General features: G+C 42.9%; 1 protein-coding gene across 5 annotated transcripts in view; it reads right to left on the bottom strand.

Moving 5' to 3' along the window:
- Positions 1–15,038, bottom strand: part of CNOT2 (CCR4-NOT transcription complex subunit 2) — a 94,375-nt gene extending 79,337 nt beyond the window's left edge. The window contains exons 1-2 of one of the 5 annotated variants that reach the window (XM_049792022.1): positions 13,578–13,909; positions 13,091–13,290 (exon numbers count right to left, since the gene is read on the bottom strand). In XM_049792022.1, coding sequence (XP_049647979.1) covers positions 13,091–13,114 — 24 coding nt within the window. In that variant the 5' untranslated portion in view covers positions 13,115–13,290; positions 13,578–13,909. Of the gene's footprint in view, positions 1–13,090; positions 13,511–13,577; positions 13,910–14,568 lie in introns of those variants that run through there. The other 4 variants (XM_049792019.1, XM_049792023.1, XM_049792024.1 and 1 more) reach the window with 4 other exon arrangements.
- Between the last annotated feature and the right edge of the window lie 205 nt (positions 15,039–15,243).

The raw sequence follows: 15,243 nt of genomic DNA, 5'->3' as shown, positions 1-15,243 counted from the left end.
TATGACCTGTTATCCGCCTTACAGTAACACACGTGCTCTTGTTCAGTTACGCTTATTCGTTCAGAGAGCAAATGCTCATTTCTGGTATATGCATGTGTTTTCCAGGATACACAAGAAGTTCTTCCATTTCTTTCCCTGGACTTCCAGAAGCCTAGATACCTCCTACCTTCAGAGCCAGCTGAAGTCAGAAGAGAGAAATTTCACCTCAAGCATTAAAATTAAGTGGAGGAAGATACCCAGATTTATCCCACATCTTGAATTGACACCCAAAGATTTATAGCTGACTCTGGGTATTAACTGCCTCACTTGTAAAACACAAAGAAGAGGAGAAAATGAGTCATATGTTACTTGAATAGACATCTTTACTGTTTTCACAACAGTTTTAACATAGGTGAACACATCAAATAAAACTAAACCTTCACCTCACCTGAGAACATTCACTCCTCTTATAACGAACACTTTCTCTTCTAATTGCTTCACCCTTTTCCTCATTACATAATCCTCCTATAACCTTACAACTACAGTATCTTCATTTACAACACAGACTTTTTTTTTTTAATGTAGCAATGGTAGTCATTCTTTAACTATGAAGTTACAGCTAACCTCAAGTAAAGCTTCTTTTCAGAAAAGAAAAAAAATCAAGAGCACAAAAATACTTTTTCTAAGCATTTAAACTGCAGTGCCATTTTTGAAAAAAACCTGGGCAGCTAACTTACTTTGAAAACTGTACCATGTTTTAAAGCTAGGAATTCTGAAAACAATCCTGTAATTTGAGGTTTATCCAACATTTCTAGACTAACGATTTTCCAGAAATTTTCTGTCGCTCTTCTTATACTCCATGTTCAGAGAACTGCACAGTAAGTTGCATGCACATGAAACGCACTTTAATCTGGGCCTTATTTAAAGTTGCCTTCAAATGCACTACTTCAGAAGAAGAAAAAGCTATGAAAATATACAGATTCTGTTTTACTTTTAAGAGCAACTACATTGTTATGGACAGTACAGGCAGTAATACAGTGTTGGATAATCTTAGTCATTGCTTTTAAGACCCCATATTTATTCACTTAGCCAAATTACAGAATGCACAAGCCTTTTATGCCCAAATACCTCCTTAACCATCTTTCAGGCTGAACTGATCAGATTTTTTTATTTATTTTTCTTAAGTAGCTAAGATAGTTCACTCATTTCTGAATGTTTTTAAACAGGAAAATATTCCCCCTCCAGCTGAAAACATTTTAAAATCTAGTCTGTTGGAACACTCTAGCACTTGAATGCTGTGCAACACTGACAAGCAGGGCATGTTCTTGTCTTAGGAAAGCACTGTGTACCATCACAAGGAAGACCTGCTCAGGTTTGCTTCAGCTGTAAGACTTTGCAACACCACCCTGCTCACATGCTACACTGAGATCATACAGAATTTCACAACATCTCTCTGCTGATCTACAACACGTTTCACCTTCTCGCATGAGACCTCTGCACCATGGTGTGGATGTAAGCCTAGCCACAGGATAGCTAAGGACACTTCATCCTAGGACTGAGAAATACTTTTAATTCTCTTAAAAATCAGTTGGGTGCCATCAGGAGGATAGCTAGGACACAGGGGAGGAGGAAACCAGAAAAGGAATTAGAGTTCAAAACAGGAACAGAAAAAGAAACTGCAGAGAGAAAGAGACAGACATGCAAGACTGATGGGAAAGCAGAGTCCCAAAGACCCAGCCACTACAGCATGCAGAGCTTCAGAGCCTGGACCCACTTTCTGCATTTCCTCATTCTTTTGGTGGACCAGGGACCACCCTCAAGATGTGCCTCTATCCTCTTCTAATTAACGATGCAAAGACTACAGGAAGAAAACAACATGTCTAGCTAAGATGTTTAAATGTCACATAGGTAAATTGATTTTATGCCTGTCTCTTAAGGTTTGTCTATTTTTTTTTATTATTATTATTTTTGTAATCACGTTGGGGGAGCCACACAAAGATTTTTCATGAGTGCCTTCTGCTCAAAATATTTCAAGAGTCTATGCAGAAGCATTAACCATTCACAGCTGCAAATTAAATGAAAGGTATTTGCTACAAAATACTAAGCCAATGCCTCATTTCTTCATTTGTAATGCATGGATGTCACCTCAGTGAGGCAATATAAAAATATATATTTCTTTAAAAAAACATATATAAAGCACTTCTATGAAACTGTAATGAAGAAACTGGGGAGAAAACATTAATCCAGAATTTACTTATAACTTTGGATAGCATGATCTGAACAACGGGATTAAAAAAGAAAAACCTCAGTGAGTGAACACCATGCATCCTGTCTAACAAATGAGGCTGGAGTCCTCTGGGAAAAACACCATTTGATCAAAAAACTATATAACAGTGATATGCAGATGGAACCTGACTTAGGAAAGAATTCCAGCATTTCTTAAATTCAGATTGCCTTGAGTTTGCAATTTTAAAGTCATTGAAGTAGGGTTTTATGTACTAAGGGAGCGGTTTGTTTGTAACAAAACTTCAAATGCTCATATAACCAGTGACCTACATCCTTCTGTTTATGAACTGAAAATGAGACAAGTTTATGACATGGCAATACAAAGGCTAAGCATCAGGAAGAACAATGAAGTAATCCAAATCTTAGCTTTTCAATCTTAAATTGCTGGGGAAGCAAAGAAACTGAGTGGAAAGAATAGATGAAAAAGAGTAAGAAAAGGACAGGGACAAAAAAAATCATAAGAATACATAAGGTAGAAAAAGGAGCACAGAAGACAAAATGGCTAGCTAAAGTGTTCTGCATTTATCTAAAACCCTCGCTTCAGATAAAAATTAACTTCACAGCATCATGTGCCTATACTAACACCAGGAATGCCTTGATGGAACACAGCTGCTCCTCTCTAGATTTATATAGTAACCCAATTCAAAGCTTCTCACACTAAGTAAATAAAAATTTAAACTTTTAATAGCTAAAATTTCAAAGCATATTTGATATTACAAAAAATTCAATGGAAATATTACAAAATGAGTGAGGATATGACCACCTCAGCAGTGTTGCCGAGATTTTTATCGCTATCACTTCATATATCAACCCCAAATATAAAGCAGTTCCTCATAACAGATGTGTAATTACAAGGTATCACTAGGAGTCTCATTCTTACTCAAGGGACATATTTCCATTAGTAACCTAGCCATTTGTAATTCTGATTTTTTGCTGATTTTATTTTGCCAGTTAGACAAGTGCCCACAGAGGTCAGACTGCTGACAGGAGCAGGACGTGGTGAGGTTTCCAGTGAATGACAAGACTTTGCTGTGGAACCCAAACCTAACCCATTCTATCAGCAGCTGTCCAGCTTGTTCCAGAACAGCACCCTTACCCTGACACCGCTAGACTGTCACCTCTGAGAGAAAAATACTGAGTGGTTCTTCAGAGGAGAGAGGGGAAGGAGAAAAAAAAAAAAAAAAAAAAAAAAAAAAAAAAAAAAAAAGAAAAGGATAATGTGGGCAGACACCACCAAAGGGAATTTCTTTTGTTAACAGAGGCAAAACTTGGTATGTCTTCTGGGTTTGACACTACAAAGCATGAGGGCAACTGATTAGGCAAGACCATTTTCACTTTTTCCCCCCCTCCCCCTGTTTCAGTATTAGAGTTTAACACTAACAAATGGATTATTTTAAATGCTTTTCATGCATAACAATTTCAGAGGTTTACCTTCTAAGCAAAATCTGTCATTCTGTTGTGGTTTTATACACTTTTTTTCCTTTCCACTAAAAACAGTAGCAGATATTTTTATAGTGTCACTACAATTATTAGTGACTAAGAGTTTTCACAGAAAACATGTTCACAACCAAAATATCCATACCTCAGAAGGATCAAAACATACCCACACAGTTTTACAGAGTGCCGTGGCAAGGGCAACATTAGAGGGATGTGCGCTCATTCTAACCCTGCGTTAGTCAATGAAAAGACTACTCATTCATTCTGTAAATTGCAAGTCAAAAAGGCAGACGTTGAATAAACCTGACATAAAATCTCAAAGTTTTACTTAATTAGAGAGAAAAGGGGGGTTACACCATCTTCCACAAAAATCTAAAACTTTTCATTAATTGCAAATTATACAAGGAGTGCAGGATAAACACACTAAGTTCACAGAATTAAATTATATTAACAGGACAATTAAGCTTTTAAAGTAAAAAGCATGTGCTGACTCTCTACACAAAAATAAATAGGAAATTCTTTTCACAAAACTCCCCTCTCCTAATGACCCCCCATGAACCTAGTGATACCAACAGTTTCCTGACACAGCCCAGCTCAAACCAGGCCAAGACAACTCGGTGGTAAAATACTAACAATCACCAGGGCCTCCTCGACATCAGCAGTCTTCTCTTACCAGTGGACAGATGGACAACAGACAGCTGTGGTGAGGAAACTCTGGGGTACACTCTTAAAAAAAAGACTAGGCACATAAATGCTGAAACACACAACCCATGTGTTTTTCTAGAGTGGTAATCCAGGGAGCCAAACGCAAGAATAAGAGGAAACAATACCAAACAGAGCAGAGGAACGTATTTACTATAAAAACATTGCATTTCTCCTTTGCAAACGCACTATTAACTGACAGACTAGTCCCTGGCTGACACACCAGGTGCAGAACATGGCCTGGCCGGCACAGGCTCTTCCTCTCTGGGATGATTCTTCCACCCTTGCCCTCCTGCTCCTTGTCTCACCTGCCAAAGCTGTGTGCCCGCTCCACCACGGCTAGGGCACAGTCCTGGCCTTCCTACGCAAAGAACGTGGCACTCAGGAGTCCCTCAGCACCAGCAGACGAATGTCCTTCCTTCCCCCAGAGCCACAGCGCTCCGGCTGCGTCCCAGGGCTCCTTGGAGAGCCCAGAACTGAGAAAAAACACAAAATGTTGTATTCACAAGGCAAAGCTGAGTAACAACGGGTTTGTGTTGGACGTCCTGCTCTTTCCCCTCACAGGCATGCTCAGCAGCTCCCCAAAAACAGGAGGGATTGCCTCCCCATCCCCAGGATAAGGGGACGGTACCCCCAGGCCTCCAGGAAGGGTGGTATAGTGCTTTGTGTTTCCCCAGCCTCCCAGTACACCAGCTGGGTCAAGAGGGTTTCTTAAGACCCACAACCAAAGGGAGAAGACACAGGGTGACAGGCCTCACTCTCCCACCGAACAACCCAAGCCAAACCTAGAAACAAAACCTATCCACGTAGGAATGGCACACAAATACCTATGTGAATATGTATAGAAGCTGCTTGGCCTCAGGAAGGCCAAAGGTAACCCATACTTTGCCAAAGGCAACCCTCAGACTGAAGCATGGGCTGCTGGTGTCATAAACACCAAGCTTCACAAATTTTTCAGTCTTTCAGGATGACCTCCATGCTTGACAAGGAGGTCTGAGGGCTGGCAGTACTTCCCCTGCCCCAAAGTTCTCGATACCTGACCTAGACACTGCTAGGAAATTAAATAATTTGAATTGTTCAGATAAAACAATCATTAAAAGCATCTACAAAACCTCATTTATTCTTAAAGCTGTGACCTAATGAAGAGACTACCTGTTTGTTTAGTTTTAAAAGTATCTATTTCTTCAGACCTCAGATCCCTTTGAATTCATTCTTCACTGAACTACAGGATCCCTCAGGGAAAGAGAAGGACCTTGTAAAATGAAGCACTTGGGAAGTCGGTAAACAACACTATAGAAAATTAACTTTTATAAGGAGAGTAATAGAACAATGAATGTCTCTGTTTTGGCCTCAGATTTTGAGACTCTCAACTATCGATCCTCTAGTCTGAAATTTCAGCTGTGCTCCTAACATAAAAATATAGCACCTACTTCAAGAGGTGCTGAAAAATGAGAACGAAGTTACTCTGTAATAAAGGTATAATCCTTGACAAATCCAGTCTCTGTCCTTTAAATTATTTACATACGACAAGTTTGTTCTGTACAGGTGTCATCCTATCAGCAAGACATGATGCATTTTATCATTTAATTCAACATGTTATTTGCAGCCTGAATTCAAAAAGCATGAGAAAAGTCACATTAAGATCAAAACATTGCTAAGACTACAGCAAGAAGTGTACAACAGCTAAGAGAATAGTATAATTTGATCATAAATGTCACGTAAAATACTGAAGAAAAAAAAAAGTGGTTTATTTTCAAGCGTATTTCAAGTTTGACCTCAAAGTTGCATTAATACAATTAACACCTCCTTTTCATGTCTGCAGCATCCACAGACTTCCAACTCCAACAGTTACAGTGTTGAGCCAGATTATGCGAGAGGTCTCTGAGAAAGTGCACATACCTTCATGCAGGAATCCACCGGGCTTCTTTAAATTAGAGAAGCAAAGGTCTACTGTACTATATAGTACTTCCAAACTGTTGTTTCACTCAGATATGCCAGAATAATACTGCAACACTCTGCAAATGCAGAGGAGTAACATATCTAACTGTGCAAACAAGATACCCAATATTCCTAAAACACAAGCAAAGTTACTGTTTGGCCACAGACACTGACAGGGAAAATATTTCAGAAGTAAACACATACAATCAAAAATTATGTAGGAAGTGTTCCGCTTCATACCGGGGATGAAGCCTCTAGGTGCTGACAATACAAGAAGTGTTACATAAGACTGTGCACTTATTTTTAGAAGCACATTACAAAATTAAGTACTACACTGGAATCTGTTGCAGAGCCATGGACAGTTACATCAATGTGCACAAAGAACAATCGCTCAGTTGGAGCAGAATATTAGATTTGATTCAGATTAGAGTTCTCTCCTGCCAATCCCAAAACATACTGAACCATCTGAGACTAAGAAAGTTAATTTTCATTCATTAAAAAAAAAAAAACCCCAACAACGCAACAAACCACAAACACACTCCTAATCATAAATATGGACATATTTTCTTCTATGAGCAGCAGAACTAATAAAAACTCATTTCTTACAGATTTGTTCTTTTGTTTCTTAATACTTCTCCCACACCACGATAACCCTCAACTTCCTTCTTTTCTATGTCTCTTCATGACCATCTCCCTCGCCGCCGCTCCAGGGAAAAGAGTCACAGTGCAAACACTCTGGATGTCTGCATGTGCTCACAGGCTGCCTGACCAGCTGCCACCATACAAAATATATACTAGATCAGGTCTGACTATCTCTTTTCCAAGGGGATGCACTAATTTGGACTTCCTTCCTCAACCTAGACACAATTTTATGAGGTTTGTAGGACCATAATTTGAGTCTTAATTTCTCTTTCTGATTTAAGTTTCCATATATAAATATATTTTTAAGTATAAATTAAGTAAAATGCTTAACTTTTGACTCAGAAGTTGGGTTACCTATATATACTTGACTTATTTTAAATTTTTATGTCTCACTGAGACACAGACAAACCAAATAACCTCACAAATCACACCTCCCCCCCCCCCCACAAAATGAATCAAAGTTTCCTAGGCATTTGCTTTCTTTAAACAGTACTAGATACCGCAGAATGAAGCCAGCATGCATTTGCCTAGATTAAACTTTGCTCCTCCCTCACCATCTCCGATTTTCACCGTTCGTCTCATTTTTGCCACTTTTTAAAAAACTACAGCTAACTTTGTCATCACGCATCACACTGCTCTTCAAAACAACCCAACCTGAATTTATCAATATTGCTTCCCCCATTTCTTGCAGATATAGACATAAAACAAGCCATTAAGCACATCCTACTGTCAACAGATTTTACTACCACTGTTTGTTCATTTGCAGCCTACGTTATTCCTCTTCAGGCTCTTTGCTAAGTAGATTAACAGCATGGCCTGTGGACTACGCTTAGTCTACTGAGTTTTAAAACACACCTCTCAATGTTTTTGTTTTAAAAACCAGACTGTGCAGACACAGGTATTCACCGATATAGAAAAGTCCAGCAGTTGTACACTGGACAACAAGTTAAGGGGCAGCTAAAAACACCTGCTCTCAGTGAGTCACTCCTGGTTGCCAACCAGACCTGCACTCAGTCATCCCAGTTTTCAAGACTTGAGCTGTTCCTAAAAAAAAAAAAAACAAATTCAGTCTAGTAGCGTATTTAAGAAAGGGAGGCCTGAAACTGAATCTACAGTTAGGACCCTAAAAGAACTGCCAGATGCTTTAAAAAAAAGGTCATTTACACTAAAGTTATGTGTCTTTTGAAGACAAATAAAAGATTAGAATCACAGCTAATATCAACAGTTTGAAAATTCCTAATTAAACTGTCATGAACATACTACTTGCCATCAAGCATATACTGCTGGTAGTCACAATACACACCTACCCGATATAAGGAAAGCTCAGAAGAGCACCAATCTCTTGAAAAACTACATTTTACCCTTCCAAGAAATTTGGAATACCTCCTGTTTCATCATAGATGCCCCACAACATACATGTTCTTGTATAACTGAACTTCCATGAATCAGGGGGAAAAATAATATATTTATTGCCCAAAGCATATCATCCTGCAAGTGCCCAAAAGTTCCACCCCCCCAAAAAAAACCCACCCCACCCCCCCAAAAAAACCCAAAACCAAACCAAACTCTGTTTCACAAAAGCACAGGAACCTGAATTTACTTCAACTTCTGCCATGAAATAAAGAGATACTGACTTATTCTCATGTATAATGCTGATCTTAATCAATTTAATCTTGAAGAATCAACTACTAGAAATGTGCATCCACATCCAGTAAATAAACCAACAAATTAAAATTTCAACATGAGGTACCCTTCTACTTCACGATGATGCTTTTGACATGTTGAAAAAGGTACACCACACAGCAAAGTATCAAGAACGCTACTGACATTGCAACAAATTAATCAAATCTCTCACATAAAAGGATTTTTACTGGAACTGTTTTACAGGTGGACACAATATTGCAAGGTACTTCTAACGTTCAGAACTGCTCATCATCTCTTCAGTCTTTCAAAAGTTGACACTGCGTACAGCTCTAATTTCTTTTTTAAAACCTTTCAGATTTCCACTTCTCCACACCACAAAGCATGGTATTCAACTCTCAAGAAGAGAGAAGCCCTTCTTCTATACTTTTTTTTAGCTTACTTAGTCATTATATAAAATACCTGCTTCACAGCTATTTTCCTGGTTTGGACTTTTTTTTTTTTTTTTAAATATATTTATACACAACAAGTACTTTCTGACAAACTGCAGTACTGCTGAATGGTGAAAGACTCCAAGCATATACCTGAACAAGTCCCTTACACAGCAGAGCAACAGAAAAGGAAGGTTGGCAGACCTTTTTTCCATCATTATAATTCTCTGGCAACACTTCCTTTGCAAGAACAGCTTTCACAATTAGAACAAAAAAATGCATTAAAAATAGTTACAAAGAATAGTCCGTCTACCTCAAACAATGCAAGGTTTTAGTAGGCTGGAAGGGGAAAAATACTATTCCAGTGAAGCTTGAAGAAAAAAAACTCATGCAGCCATATATATAGACTGTATGACAAGTACGCAGTCCACGGACACAAGCATTAGTTACTTATTTTGCACTAGGACGGGCATCTTCCTACAAACCTTAGACAGAAGATATGACATTACATTATCACTGTCTGTGTTACGAAGGCAGCCTTAGAAAAACTTGTTTGCCAAGAAGTTGCCTACAAATCTAAACATTCGCAGTTTGTAATTTAAAATAGTTGGTGGTTGTTTTAATGTAATTAGTCATACTGCTTCTTTTTGGTGCCTGGAAACTCCTTGCTATTGCTTTTAAATACACACATATTTATATTGTAATAAAAGCGTTGCGGACATACAGTTCAGAAACACGTAAGGACAAACAATACAACTGCCACCTACTGAATTTGGTATAGGACCACTTGGGGGGGGGGGTGGGGGGGGGTGAACATTGCTTTCTCTGACTACGTATGTTAACTGCTACTGGTATCTAGTTCCACAGAAGCCTTGAACCATGCAAGTAAAACACAGGAAAGCGTCATCCTCTTACTACAGACTAGAACTTGGCTATAAATTGGTTAAATGACTTACCCAGAGTCACCCATCACTTCAGTATGTAACTCAGAAAGACAGAAAGCATGCTCCAACTCTTACGTTTACGCTCAATCCACTGGATTACTGTCTGCTCAGTGAGAGTAATACAAAGGAGGAGTTTCCATTTTACTTCCCACAAATACACCAGCATTTTCAACTAGTTTTCATTTTAAATAAGCTATACCTTTTTACAAAGAACTTGACCTCAGCCAACAATATTCAACCATCACTGATCTCAAACGCATGAAAAATTTGAAGGCAGAACTTTGAAAATGCTTCAGAAGTTCATTAAACTGTTCACTGCAACCAAAAAGAACCCTGAGCGACATGGGGTACAAGATGATGCTTAAAAATACACACACACCCCCAAATTATCCCAAATCAAAATGAAAACAGGAGGAAACAATGGTTTACTTACTAATGACTTTCTGATCAACAACTCTTGCATTGCAATTCAACAAGAGGAGGATGTGTCTGAAAAAAGTCTCAATTATAAACGTGTTTTAACCTACCAGCATAAACTGAAAGGAATCCTCCTAGGAAATGTAGAGAGTTGTGAAATTAAATATATTAGCAGTGTAAAGAGTGGTCAGATAGCAGCGCAAGCAACCTAAAGGGAAAAAATAATGCACACTTTTCGGTAACACTACTGATAACCAATGCTATGTCAAGACAAATCGCAGGGGCTGAGTAACCTCTTTGGGCCAGGACCATTGACACCTTGATTTGGGGCCTGTTACACAGCCGGAGCAGAAACTGAGCTGGTACACACTACAAAACAAATATTCATTTTTCAGCAGAGCATTATAAATAAAAGATAAAGTATAATTAAAAGCAATCTGAACATTTTATGGTTTGTTTGTGGTTTTTTTTTTTTATTTTTGCTGATACAAACATAACAAGTTTTTAAATCCTATGCAGAAATCTCTTACTGACTAGCACAGACCACGTTTGGTATACACACACCTTCTCCAAAACCAAAGTAATTCCATAAGGACAATTTTAAACATCCTACCATGCAATAATTTTATTTGACACAATTCTTCCTACACTGTCATAGTGCTCAGTAAAAGCACAGTTAGCTGTCAACATACAGCATCCATCCTGAAAACTCTCACACACAAAGTTAACTGTCAACATGCAAGTAGGTGCTTTTAAGTCAATGAGACTACCCACAAACTTGCAGTTGTTCACATGTTTTTACAGGAACCTGGGTCAGGAGACCAACGCAACACACACAAACACAGAACGTATGTGCTAAAGCACATTTGGAAAGAAAAAGAAAAAAAAAAAAACAACGGCCAACGCTATTCAGGAAACACAACTGAAACAGGTTGTTTTGAATTGCTCAGTACAGCGTATCTGAGACATCAGGATAAATTTCAAGCAAAAATATTAGCAGATCTCTGTTGTGTAGAAGAATGTTTACATACAATTTTTTATTTATTTATACCTCAAAAGCCCAGATGAAGCAAAGTTAACCTAACTTGAACTTCTTGGCTTTTCACAACAAGCACTGTAATTCATGTGCACACTGTATTAATAACGACTAAAAAAAAAAAAGGAGAAAGACTGTATCACTTAGCAAACATTTACATCTGTGGCAAAAAAACCCATTGTTTTGACTTACTATGGTACTGTACTTCTATATAAACTGGCACAGAGCTTTCTATCCAAGCTAACATTTAGAAACACAGGCAACAAATACAGCAAGTATTCTGCCAAGAATTTATTATGTTTTTATTTTTTTAAGCACACATTTTTTAAACATCTGTATTCAAGCACATTACAGCTTTAAGGGAAGACATAATAAAAAAAAATTAAATACAAGGATCTATTTACTTCAGAACAAAACTCTGTACTTGGAAACTACACCACCTCATAACAAAACAAGCAATTCTATATTTCTCTTAAGTTTCCAGATCAAGTCAGAAAGCCAGGTGCAAGAAACGTCTCTTTTAATTCAACTATGGCGTATTTTTAAGTCCTAATCACTTCTGGAGTCAATAACAACAAGGAGGTGCAAGATGTTTTTGAATAAAAAAAGTTGTAACACTGCTCTAAGGCTATAATGAGGTTACAACTTTGCACTACTACACAACAGACAGACCCTTACATCAACACAAAAACAAGTAAATTTTTTTTTAAAAGCTAACAGCAGAGGCCAACAATGCAACAATGTTTCTAATTTCAGAGCTAATCTCTATCTAGACAGAAATACATTTAGAAGTATAGCAAATACAGCAGAAATACTGAGAGCTACCATTCCACTGTGGGCATGCACAACTTTCCTATGAAGGGACTGAGGCACAGATCAAAATTTTCAGGTGCAAACAGCCACTTATGGGACCAGTTTTTAGCATCAAACTTCAGGACGTGTTAACTGCCTTATTTTTCCACTGAATAACAATTCTCTAAAATTAGATTATTTCAAAGAGAATTCAGATTAAATTTTTCATAAATTCCGGGGATTGTTTTCTTCATTTTAAGTTCTTAGCCAAGGGCTTTTGCTTTCATTTGTTGGTAGAACTGACACACAAATGGGTTGCAATAACAGTGACTACTTTGACAGCAATATTAAGTTTCTAGAAGAGATGTGTAGACAAGGTTTATCTACTACTACACTCTTAGCTTTATCAACAGCTTCCTGAAAGTGAAACGGAAATACACTTGCAAGTCAAGACAGTCAGCTTATGATAGCGAGTATTCAAATCCCCTCCCAAAATCAGAAGCAGTCAACACCTTGAATTTTAGCATGCCAGCAGAGTTCTCAACATAAACAACAGTGGAAGTTGGGGGGGGGGGGGGGGGGGGGGAAGGAAAAAAAAAAGGCATTGGACACATACATTGCCTTCAAGATCATAAAACCAGATCTTGCAAGCTGCGTTCTATTCACATGCCACTATAAGAGAACTCAAAAAACACCAACACACACACACACCAACTCCTCCAGGTCCAAGCAGAGACGCCTTTGCAATATAAACCTAAACAATTATTTTGCTCTTGCAGGTCTTTACAAGTCTTAACAGTCTGAAGCATATCCAAGTTTCCAGAAACAGAAAGGTTTCCACTAACTGATGTGACAGCAGGTTTGATCATCTCAAACTCCCTTCCCCCAGCTGCAGAGTTAAGACGAGCAGCCAGTCACCAGCACCAGATGTTACCGCCGTGCAGGCACACAGGAACGTCTCCTTCACACGCTCGAGTCACACGCAGCTTCTGCTGCTGATCCACGCCTAACACGCGCGCGTTTTCATTTTCTCACGTCACAAAACCTCCAAAACAAAGTTACCTGTAACTTCACCCAAAAAAAAACAAAACAAAAAAAAAAAACAAAACAAAAAAACCCCAAACCTGCCCCCAAACAGAACCGCTAAACCCAGGATCCCCATAAGCAGCCCATTCCCTCTGTCAAGAGCCCACGCACACTAACTACACGCGAGGACTGCCCCTCGCACCCTCCCCGGTGTGTCCCCCCCCACCCCGGACCCCTAACCTGTCACCCCCACCACCACCACCACCACCACCACCCCCGGCCCCGGCTCACGCCAAAGCTTCGCACCGGCCCCGGGGACGACCGGCTCCCTTCTCCGCCGGCAGCGCTGGGGAAAGCGGCTCAAGTTTGTTTTACGAAGGCGTCCCAGGGAACACCACAACCTCTTCACGCACCACCTCAACCGCCGCCGGCAGGAGAGTGTGAAAGGCGCAGTCCAAAAAAAAATAAAAAAAATATTAAAAAATCCCCCAAATATCTTGTTTTTCCAAAGAAAACCGGCCAGCAGCACCCCGGTCCTCTTCACCCCGGGCCTTCCCGGGGGCCGGCGGAGCAGGCCGCAAAGGCCACTCCGGCGAGGAGCTCAGCCCGGCGCCGCCCGGGAGCGGGGCCGGCGGCAGCCCCGGCCGTGGGCGGCGGGTTTCGCTTGCCCCGGGTGGGAAGGGGAAGGCGGGGGTCGGGGCCGGGCGACCGCGCACCCCCGCCGCGGCGCGGAAGACGGGCTCGGCGCGGGGTCGGAGGAGTTGAGCGGGGAGGAGATGGGGGGGTGGGGGGGGGGGGGGGGGGGTTGCCGAGGAGGCGGCCGCCGCTAGGCCCGGCGGCGAGGCGGCGTCGAGCGGGAAGGAGCCGTCCCGGGCGGGCCGAGCGGGCCGCGGGGCGAGCTGCCAACGGCGGCGGCGGAAGGATGCGGGGCCCAGGCACCGCTGGGCCGCGGCCTTCGGCCTCGGCCGGCCCCGGAGCCGGAGCCCGGCGGCCGCCGCCGCCTCCCGCGGCCGCGGAGGAAAGCGGGGGTCGGCGAGCCGGGTCGGGCCTGCGGCTGCGCTCCCGGCTCGGGCGCCGCGCGTCCCCCCCCGCTCCCCCTCGGAGACAAAAGCTAAACGGAAACCCGGCGGGACGGCCCCGGACCCGCAGGGCCCCGCCGCGGGCCGCGACGCCGCCCGACCCTCCCTCATCGGCCCGCGGATGGGACGGCGACGGGGCCCCGGGGCGGCGGCGACGGCGGCGGAGTAGGGGGGGGGGAAACGGCGACCGGGGAGGGGGCGGCCGGGGCCGGACTCACCGCATGAATTTTCTTGTCCCGCGGATTCAAGATGGCTGAGTATCCAGCACGGAGGATGCTGGGGGAGCAACCTTTACCCTCTGACCCGGCCGCCGCCGCCGTGACCCCCGCCGCCGCCGCCGCTGCCGCTCGGCCCGGCAGCCAGCGCCGAGGGGCGGGGGCAAGCGCCGGCTGACGGCCCGGCCCGGAGCGGAGCGGCCCCGCGGAGGGGCTGAGGGCGACGGGGAGGAGGAGGAGGAGGAGGAGGAAGAAGAAGGAGCAGCAGCAGCAGCAGCAGCAGCGCGGCTCGCTCGGCTGCGCTCCCTCCGCCTCCCGCGGGAGACGCGGCCCAGCGCTTGAGGCCGCGGGGCCCAGCCGAGACTCCGCGGGCCTAGGCCGGCCGCAAGGCGCCGGCGCTGACAGAGACGCTGCCGGCCGGGGACGAAGGGGGGCTCCGGCCCCCATTTTGTGAGGGGAGAGGGCGGGTCGGAGAAGGGGTGCGGGGGCGGCGGGGCTCCCTGAGGAGGCGGGAGCCCCCCGGGGGTGCCCGGGGAGCGGGGGGGCTGTGGAGACCTACGCCGGCCGGCCTCCCCCCGGGAAGGGCCCCGGCCTCCCGAGGGGCTGCCCCATCTCCTGTGGCCGCGGCCCGTCCGCTCTGCCCGGGTGACAGAGCCCGGGAGGAGCGGCCCGGCCTTG

This window comes from Accipiter gentilis, chromosome 34 (assembly GCF_929443795.1).
Source record: "Accipiter gentilis chromosome 34, bAccGen1.1, whole genome shotgun sequence".
Lineage (NCBI taxonomy): Eukaryota > Metazoa > Chordata > Aves > Accipitriformes > Accipitridae > Astur > Astur gentilis.
This window is presented reverse-complemented; position numbering and strand designations above follow the sequence as displayed.